Source organism: Glycine max, chromosome 17 (assembly GCF_000004515.6).
Source record: "Glycine max cultivar Williams 82 chromosome 17, Glycine_max_v4.0, whole genome shotgun sequence".
Classification (NCBI taxonomy): domain Eukaryota; kingdom Viridiplantae; phylum Streptophyta; class Magnoliopsida; order Fabales; family Fabaceae; genus Glycine; species Glycine max.
The window spans coordinates 15627735-15638231 of NC_038253.2; the positions used below are offsets into that span (position 1 = coordinate 15627735).

The 10497-nt window shown below is 38.2% G+C and overlaps 2 protein-coding genes across 2 annotated transcripts; one reads left to right on the forward strand and one right to left on the reverse strand.

Annotated features, from left to right (window-relative positions):
• Positions 1 to 945: 945 nt before the first annotated feature.
• On the forward strand, positions 946 to 3609 carry LOC102668555 (protein MAIN-LIKE 2-like). Its single transcript, XM_006601424.1, has 6 exons — positions 946 to 1047; positions 1544 to 1933; positions 2019 to 2678; positions 2759 to 2852; positions 2997 to 3352; positions 3427 to 3609. Exons 1-6 carry the CDS (start codon positions 946 to 948, stop codon positions 3607 to 3609), a joined length of 1785 nt encoding a protein of 594 aa, XP_006601487.1.
• Positions 3610 to 8210: 4601 nt separating this feature from the next.
• Positions 8211 to 9628, reverse strand: LOC100790865 (protein IRX15-LIKE). Its single transcript, XM_003550000.5, has one exon. It carries the CDS (start codon positions 9386 to 9388, stop codon positions 8441 to 8443), a length of 948 nt encoding a protein of 315 aa, XP_003550048.1. The 5' UTR covers positions 9389 to 9628; the 3' UTR covers positions 8211 to 8440.
• Between the last annotated feature and the right edge of the window lie 869 nt (positions 9629 to 10497).

Sequence of the window (10497 nt, forward strand, 5' to 3'; positions counted from 1 at the left end):
AGGAAATATGACACTATGGTGAGGAACCTCAGCTACAATTTAAAAGAACATGTTGTGCTATGCATGTTACGGGACAGAGATCGAGCATGAGACGAGTCTAGCTAGTAGCATCATGTGTTAGTAGAAGATAATATTGTAAAATACAACATAAATAGCTAGTTAACAAATTGAACAGGAAATGATGGAGCACCTTGATTCCTCTAATTTGATGTATTGATAATTTTGAATACAAAATGATGTGTTGAGAATTTTGAATACAAAATGAAGCACTTGGTGATTACAAATCCAAGCACCCACATTTGTATTAGTTACATGTATTTGTATTAGTTACAAATCCAAGCCATTCCAAACCAAATGCACTCTAAATGGTATGAAAAAGTTTAGTAGGAATTTCTTTACAAAGCATATACCTTGACATAATTAGCTTAATTAAAATTTAAAAAATAAAAATAAGGCTAGAAATTGGCAGGAATTATGGGTAATTAGTATTACTAATACTCAATACAAACCAAATATCCTTATTTGCTAATAAAGCCTAGCTGTCTATTTCTGACCATTAAATCCCTTCCTTGACAAGGATGAAAAGTTCTTATTGAAAGAATAATAGACAACTAGGACAAATTAAATGACACATGTGAGCTATGTATCTAGCCCTTCCTAGTAAGAACAAATGCTTTGTTCGGGTGCTTACTCTTTTCTCCATACCTTACCATATGAACTAGAATATTGTAATAGTTCACTTTCATTGTAACTAAGATTCATGTGCAGTTGGTGATTACAAATCCAAGCACCCACATGGATCCCCAAGCCTTGTGCCCTTTTTGAATATTTGACCATACTCTCTATTTTTATAAATTCTCAATTCACAATCAATCAAAGTGTTTGACTCCACATGAATCTAATTCAAAAAATCCACTCCTAAGTAATTTGAGTTTCAGGGCGGGGATGGAAAAACCCCGTCATCATGCCTACTTGAATAGCAGTGGCTCTGCTATTCAAGAGACACAGGGTTACCACTGTTCAAGGCTTGTCAGAACCATTTGCACTGTGAGAAATTGCTTAGTTAATGAAGTTCGTGTGATGATATTAAGCTTTTGCATCAACCCTTTTCCATTCATTTTCATTTGATCACATCACATCACATGGCATCATTGACATGTGTTTCATTGTTGATGTTAAGTTAGACAGTTCATATAATTTCTTTGATTTAACTTGAACTTAGAGATGAATTAAAGGAATTTATACCACAGTAATTGATTCTAATAGCAATGTATAAAGGAAAGAAAAATAAACCTTCTGGTTTAATAACTAGAATTATGTCTTGAGAGAATCACAATGACAGGATTTGAGTTCTACTAATCAATTGAATTATATTTGGTGTGATTTATATATGCATTTGTTATATATGTATTTGTATGTCAATTATTTGGATAAATTATGTTGAACTAAATATATAATCTGTGGATTTGGATAAATTATGTGGATTAGTTAGAATTTCAAAGCTTTGTTACACAAATTATTTGAGTGTTCTTCATGATTTCAGATCATGGTTAGAACACGAGGTCTACGTCGTGTGGTAGGCACAGGTAGAGGCAGAGACCTTAGTCAGGATGTGGCTGAGGATGTTCCTCGGCGTCGTAGGCCCACTGCCTCAGCACGTAGGCAACGGGTTACCCAGAGAGTCGAGGATGTTCCTCAGTTGGCTAAGGATGTTCCTCAGTTGGCTAAAGATGTTCCTCAGTTGGCTAAGGATGTGCCTCATGCGTCTGATGGTAGCCCAGAGAGGACAGCAGCTGCTGATGATGCTGAGATAGATCGATTGACTAGTGATGGGACAGTTGATGATGATGAGGGGTTCTGTGGTGGGCCACGCGATCCATCTGTTTTGATAGGATTTGCTGATCATGTGGCACACAACATATGGAGTGGACAGGTACGTACTTATTTTAATCTAGTAATTAGAAAGTAGTTTCTTTTATTTTGAAATACATAAATTTATAAACTGTTATTCAATTTAGGAGCGACCCGATCTCAAGTTGGTCTCCCATGGTAGGAAAGTAGATAAATTTGGGAGACCGGCTGCTGAGATCGAAGGTATGATTGCGGCCACCGGATTGGATCCATTGATCAGGTGTTCTGTGATCACCACTGATCCTGGACTCATATCTGCCTTTGTTGAGAGGTGGCATAGGGAGACGAGCAGCTTCCACCTCCCAGTAGGGGAGGTGACGATCACTCTAGATGACATTTCGTCGCTGCTGCACATTCCGATTACTGGCGCGCTACATTCATTTGAGCCGCTGGCTACATCTGACGCAGTCGCCCTGTTGACAGAGCTACTTGAGGTCACCCCAGACGAGGCTACAGCTGAGACACGTCAGGCAGGTGGCCCTCATGTTCGGTTGTCCTGGCTTCGGGACATGTACCAGAGTAGGTGCCGGGCCAGGCAGTGGGTCGCTGCAGCTCGGACGTACCTACTTCATTTGGTTGGTTGCACTCTTTTCGCTAACAAGAGTGCAACCCATGTCCACGTTGTGCACCTGCAGGCATTCAGAGACCTGGGCCAAGCAAGGGCATTCTCTTGGGGAGCGGCCGCTTTGGTCCACTTGTACGATCAGCTTAACGAGGCGTCGCAGGCCCCTACACGGCAGATGGCTGGTTACATTTCACTACTTCAGGTGAGTATCGCTGCTTGTAATTTAAATTAAAGTGAAATTCAATCCATGTTTGATTGTTGATGTTGACTTTGTGTTTGTAGTGTTGGATTTACGAGCACTTTCCATCAGTCCACAGGTCTGTTGTTGACGATGGTTATGTTGAGGCTAGCCCACGTGCCTGTAGGTGGCTTACGGGTAAGGCCTAGATGACCGAGATTAAGGGAGCCCTTTACAGAGCACGTATTGATGACCTGACAGTGACCGACGTCTGTTGGATGTCGTATGCTGAGCATCGGGGAGTTTGAAGCTATGACTTGATCTCCTCGTACACGGGGCAAGTTAGATGGGGTCCGATCATCGTCTACCTTCGACCAGAGAGGGTGGTTCGGCAGATAGGGTACATTCAGACCGTTCCTCCGCCATCGGTTCGTGATTCGTTGACAGGTACTGATATAGACGATCGGTGGGTACACTTTTCAGACCATGTGGCGCCTACAGGGGAGCTCTGTGTAGTTCCTGGGCAGGTGGCCCCAGACTACATGGAGTGGTTTTTTCAGATTTCGCACCCCTTTGTGACGCCGACGGAGGACACTGTTGAGCTGAGACCTACGCCTCCCCCTCCCACTAATGATGACTTCGTCGAGCCACCTGTCGCCGAGGTTCCAATCGCGTCAGATTCCCCTACGCATTCTGTGGTAAGTTGTGTACTTTTTGTTAACTTAATTATTTTTTATAAATTCATACTGACTTGTTATTTTCACTAAGACAGGTTGATTGCACAACATGTGTCAGGATGGGAAGGATTGCTGAGCATTTGGAGCGCGTCATCAACCTCAGGATGGTGACTGCAGGGACTAACTTATATGATATCATGGATCTTTGCCTGAGGATAGCTAGAGATGACGACCCAAATGACAATCTTAGGCCGCGACAGAGACCCTGCATAAATTAGGATTTATCTTTTTTATTGTATTTGTTTATGTATTTAAATTTTAGTATTTGTTTTTGTATTTGTTAAAACACATTGACTTAGATAATGTCTCTATTTCTTTATGTATTTAAATTATCTTTTTACTTAAATTGTTAATTTTAGTATTTGTTTATGTATGTGATAAATATAAGTTAGAAATTTTTAAAAATAAGTTAGAAATTTTAATTGATTGAAACAAATAAGTTAGAAATTTTAATTAAATGTAATTGATTGGACAAAATAAGTTAGAAATTTTATTTTATACTGAAAATTATTATATAATTTAAACAACAATAAGTTAGAAATTTTTTAAAAATAAGTTACAAATTTTAAAAAATAAGTTAGACATTTTAAAAAGTAAGTTAGAAATTTTTAAAAAATAAGTTAGAAATTTTAATTGATTGAAACAAATAAGTTAGAAATTTTAATTAAATGTAATTGATTGGAAAAATAAGTTAGAAATTTTAATTTATACTGAAAATTATTATATAATTTAAACAACAATAAGTTAGAAATTTCAAAAAAAATGAGTTACAAATTTTAAATAAATAACTTAGAAATTTTAAAAAATAAGTTAGAGTTTTAAAAAATAAGTTAGAAATTTCAAAAAAAATAAGTTAAATTTTTTTTTAAAATGAGTTAGAAATTTAAAAAAATAAGCTAGAAATTTAAAAAAAATAACTTAGTCATTGAAACAAATAAGTTACAAATTTTAGTTAAATGTAATTGATTGGACAAAATAAGTTAGAAATTTTAATTTATACTGAAAATTATTATATAATTTAAACAACAATAAGTTAGAATTTTTTTTTATAAAAGTTGATAATAAAACTTTTATTCCTTTTTGATACATATTACACATTACAAACGGGTCACAAACACAACAAATTGACACACTAAGACATATTACATCGACTACAACATCATGGACACAAATTTAATTTGCACGAAACAGCCTAACATTTAACTAGCATTCAATCATGCAAGGACGTAACCACATCGTCCTCATTTTCCATAACCACTTTACTAAAGAGAGCCAAAACTTCTATTGGCACAAATTGTTTCCAATAATTGGACTCTACCAGTACCTTTAGCACGTCGTCGTCACATTTCAGTTCAATAATTTTAAATTCTAAAACTTTCTCATAATACTCCAAATGACTAGGTTGTCGATAAAACAAACGCCTTACAACTTGGGATTCGTGAATCCCATGAGGAGGATTCCCTTTAAGTGCTACTTGTTTGATCAAATTCTTCAGTTGATCTATGCTACATCCTTTTGGAATATCAAAATTTTTTGGATTTATTCCGATGAACGCGTAACCCACAAAGTTTTTTTGGTGTGACATGTTCCACCTTCCGTTGTAATACAGAATCGCATCATGTGTAGGGATGCTGGGGCATTCAAGTAAGTTTAAAATTGCATCTGCTGTTCTACCAACGATACATAACAACTCAATCGGTCCAACAAATGAAAATTGATCATTATACATTAACATGGTGTTCACATCCATGTCATTTTTCAATTGCATACTTTGAAAGTGAATGTTGTTACCTGTATCTTCCACTAGTCGCCGGTAATGAATTTCATCCACAACTTGATTGTTGTTTAGCTGAAGGCTGTTGTGTATTCTGCTTTTGAGAGTTAAAAAATCGCATAGGTTTGGTACTCGCATGGGCATTGGACTAGAAATTTGAAAATAAACCCCACACGTTGTGAATGACGGTTCCATTTGGAAAAATGAATGTCAACCTCGAGTTCACGATCGTTTGGGACAAAGTCTCTCCTAAGAATGCCATTGTTTATCGAAAATTAATTTGACAAACTCTGAATACCAGTTGTTGTTGAGTATCATGGACATCCACATCTGTCATTTATATAGATGGCCCAGCCAGGCACATGGCTTCACTTTTACCAGACAAGTGACTATTTTACATTGTGAAGCGCAAAACTAAAGCAACCTCCTTTCACGTCGTTCACTGTCGGGTCACGTCAGTCATTGTCGTCTGACGTCATTAACTATTGTGTAATATCAAACCTAGTTCACAGAACTACCCCTGTTCGGGGATTTTTTAAAATTATCTGAGAAAGCCGTGAGACTCTCCAAAGGTGGCCTGTCTCATGTTTGCACGTCAACGAATCCAAAAAAAATAACAATAGACACCGGTTCATTCGAAAAGGGCCTACAACAGAAGGCCCAAAACTCAAAAAAGTTGGTTTCAAACCATGTAAACTTGCCTAAGTACCTCTGTTCAAGGTTTTTTTTAAATTATCTGGGAAAGTCGTGAGACTCTCCAAAGGTGGCCTGCCTCATGTTTGCACGTCAAAAAATCCAAAAAAAATAACAGTAGACACCGGTTCATTCGAAAAGGGCCTGCAACAGAAGGCCCAAAACTCAAAAAAGTTGGTTTCGGGCCATGTAAACTTGCCTAGGTACCCCTGTTCGGGGTTTTTTTAAAATTATCTAAGAAAGCCGTGAGACTTTCCAAAGGTGGCCTGCCTCATGTTTGCACGTCAACGAATCCAAAAAAAATAACAGCAGACACCGGTTCATTCGAAAAGGGCCTGCAACAATAGGCCCAAAACTCAAAAAAGTCGGTTTTGGGCCATGTAAACTTGCCTAAGTACCCCATGTTCGGGGTTTTTTTAAAATAATCTTGGAAAGCCGTGAGACTCTCCAAAGGTGGTCTGCCACATATTTGCACGTTAACGAATCCAAAAAAAAAATAACAGTAAACACCGGTTCATTCGAAAAGGGCCTACAATAGAAGGTCCAAAACTCAAAAAAGTTGGTTTCGGGCCATGTAAACTTGCCTAAGTACCCCTGTTCGGGGTTTTTAAAAATTATCTGGGAAAGCCGTGAGACTCTCCAAAGGTGGCCTGCCTCATGTTTGCACGTCAACGAATCCAAAAAAAATAACAGCAGACACCGGTTCATTCGAAAAGGGCCTGTAACAGAAGGCCAAAAACTCAAAAAAGTTAGTTTCGGGCCAACATTTCCTCTTTAGGGACGACACGTGGCCTGCTACTCTGGCCCTTATCTGGCATGTCCATCCTTCTTGGCGCGGCATTTAATTCGTCGTCAGAAAAAACTGAAGGACACCTCACTTGTTTCTCTTTCAGCCGCCACCGATCTTGTCATCGTCGAAGGCGCCCTTACGCTTGCCGGCAGAACCTTTTCCGGTGACCTCCTTGCCTTTTCCTTTGGCCTTGTTCGTCATTTCTACAGAGAATGCAATGAGACCAACGCCAATTGCATGGTCAGAGTTAAAGAAATGGAGAGAGGAAGAAGTGTGTGACTGGAGTGTGTGTAACTGTGAAGAACGATGAGTCCAAAATGAATTTTACTATAAAAAAATTTAAGAAAAATGTGACCGACACATATCATGCGGTGCGTAGAAGAATCGGCCATTGGTCAACTTCTCAGAGGAAAAAATCATTTAACTAGTACAAAATAATCTTAAAATTAACAAAATAATTTAACTAAGTAACCCACGAAAGAAGGTTCTTTCGTGGGACTCAATGGAAGAAGGTTCTTCCGTGGAGTCCCACGGATGAACCTTCTTTCGTGGGACTCCACGGAAGAAGGTTCTTCCGCAGTTCTTCTGCCGTTGACAGGGGCGGAAGAAATCTTCCGTGGAGTCCCATGGAAGATTTCTTCCGCCCCTGTCAACGGAACAAGTTTGCAAAAAAGCATGAAGAGCATTTTTGGGAATTTTAAAATTTGCTGGGTGCACCTGCAATTCTGCTGGGTGCCCCTAGCAAATCCCCCACTTGTATCTTATCCAATTGGTCATATAGCCCAAGAGGCCCAACCCAAATATAAAGTTGACTTCTAAGCAAACCAAGAGCCTGCGTCCAAGTTCATTTAACTATGAGGGCAAGCTCACTTGAAAAACAAAGTCGTATAGTTGTTGAAGCAACTCCCATCCAACTACAAGCGCCCTTAAACTTGAGAGGTAGGTGTATTATCGTTGCTATCACACAACTAATTAATGTACCTAATGCTATTTTTAAAGAGTTGAGAATGAAGCCAACTCTCTACTTAATTAGTCCCATCGTCATCGTCTAAATATCTTATTGTCTTTAGCATTGCAAACCCAAACTAGCCTGTGTTTCTAATTTGCATCAGAGTAGCCTTGATAAGACAAATTTTTGCACATTCTAGTAATATTGTACCAAGCCAATGAAACCAGGACATGTTGTATGAAAATTGAATCTGTATCGTCAGAATGCAATTAAAACCATTTTCAATTGGGACTAGTCGACTTGACATAATTTTTTTGTTTTTATTCTTTAAGTAAAAGTAAAAAAAAAAAAAATATATGGTACTGATTATTAAGATAAATTTCAAATTTTAGGTAGATAACAATTCCAAAATCAATAAAATATAGTAATTGATGGATGTAAAATTTTATTCTCTTGTTATCTTTATGAGTGACATATACCGTCTTTCTAATTCATTAGGATCTGTTTAGTGTTGGAGTTCGAATAAAATGCATGAAGCTTTAGATTCTACATTACCACTCCATGGGTAAACAAAAATAAGAAATAAAAAAAATCTATGTCTCTCTTGTATTGATTGACATTAATTATCCTCAATTGAAATTTGGATATTTGAATTCACAGAGGAAATTACAACTTTCAGAGCAATAAAATGGAAAGGCAAAAGCAAAAAAGAATTATTTTTTTAAAGGCTCCAGCCATAAAGTAAACAAAATGTAGCAATTGAAAAAAAGAAAAGAAAAGGATGATAACGACGAAACAATTGCGACTAACACGATTCTGAGAGTAGCAATAACTAATTACTAATTATGTTGATGAAGCAGCCCCTGATGAAGACGAGTGATTGTTACAATACTGCACACTATTCTCATCCATCCTTTCCAACACATAGTGCCCCAAATTCCCATTTGCCTCCAACAAATTCTCATTGCAAAGAAACTCACTCCCACAAACCTTCTCCACTTCCCCAGAGAAGTCATGCAAGAAAACATGAGTCTTAGGGTTCCCACCCTTTTTGCTCCTGGCGAGAATGCCGGCGGTAAAGATCGTCGACATTCTGCCAGGAGCATCGGGCCAATCTCCGCGTGGCCCGTCGACCAAAATGACGTCCCAGTCAATCTCGTACACGTGGTTTGGGAGGTCATTGAGGCCCAGTTTGCAGTCCGAGAAAAGAAGATTCTGCACCGGCTTGCACTCGTTGGCCACTTGTTCTTTCGCTGAAGCTATGAGCTCCTTCATCTCGCTCCTTTTGGTGGTGTATTGAACATCATAAGCATCGATATTTGGGTGCAGTTCTTCGTAATACGCGGCGTAGTAGCGGTTTTCGTCGATGAAAACCGTTCTTCCATTGTGGTTGAGGGCTTTCCAGAGAAGGGTTTCTGGTGTGAGGCCGAAGATGAGAAAGTTGCATGGAGAGGAGCATTTCCGAAGCACGTCGGAGATGGGTTTGAGGTCTGAGTGTGGCATGTGGAACGTGTCGTTGGATTTTGAGGCATAGTGAAGGAGAGTGTTGATCACTGTTGCTGGCAAAGGAGCACTTCCAAAACCAGAAACTGGAGCATTATTTGAAGAGGGAATCACAGAAGAAGTGGCAGCGGTGATGAAGGTGGATTCTCTTGTATAAATTAGGGTAACGAGAAAAGCGAGGGTGAGGATTGATATGAATGCTAGAAGCCACAAGCGATTGGAGCTTCCTTGTTTTTGGATATAAGGGTGGAGGAGGATGAGTTTTGTGTTGGTGTTTGTGCTCTTCATGATGGTTTATTAGATTTTAGAAATTAGAATCTCTCTCCTTTTTTGGTGTGGAAGAGAAAGAGAGATTATGTGTTCTCAGAGAGAATTGGGAAAGAAGGTTTGGTTTTAAACAAGTGTTGAAATAGCATGAGAGAGTTGAAGCAATGTGTTGGAGGAGAGAAAAAAAATGTTGAGGGTGGCCTTAGTACCTTACATTATACATTGACCCTCCTACAAGACTCTAGACTAGAACTGAAAATAACGTTAATAATGAGAGCGATTTAAGTTTTTCTTTTTTGTCCTAATAGAGATTTGTTTTGTTTATGAAGGAGGGTTTTCATGCTGAACCAAAACGGGGTTATGGAGAAGGGTACACTGCGTTGTAGCTGAGAGAGGAGAGAAGGTAGAGAGAGACAATAGCCTTAGCGACCCAGTAACTAATTACAAGCCAGAGGTCGCTTTTCCTTTTTGATTTAAGATTTTGTTCCTACGTAACCATCCTTTTAGAATATTGGTAATTTCTTAGAAAAATAGCTACCCTCGAATGAGACTATGTACCTGCAACGATTCGCGCGCGTGAAACACATTTGATTATCAGGTTTTGTAGTTAGTAGTAGCGAATATAATAGACTAACACGTTGAGATGATTTCAATTTTCAAAGTATAAGGCATCAGGGTTTCTTTCTATGCAGAAGCATATGAATATTTATTCTGCCTAGTTACCTCATAAGTCAAAATATAAGTGTCATACCATACTGAACACGTTGAGGTCTACTTTTAGGGTGGGAATAGGCTAGGCCGGCCTACAAGGGCCTACGACCTGGTCTACATAAAGCTTGACTTATTTAATTAAAAGGCTAAGTTCAAGGCTTTTTTAAAAGCCTGTTAAATTAAATAGACCAGGTTTAGGCTTATTAAAAAGCCTTATAAGCCTGATAGGCCGGCCTATATATATATATATATATATATACTTATATTATTTTTAAAAAAACTAGCAGATTTCATTCCTATAACTAAGTAAAATTTTAATTACAAGGCGTGATATATATATATATATATATACTTATATTATTTTTAAAAAAACTAGCAGATTTCATTCCTATAACTAAGTAAAATTTTAATTACAAGGC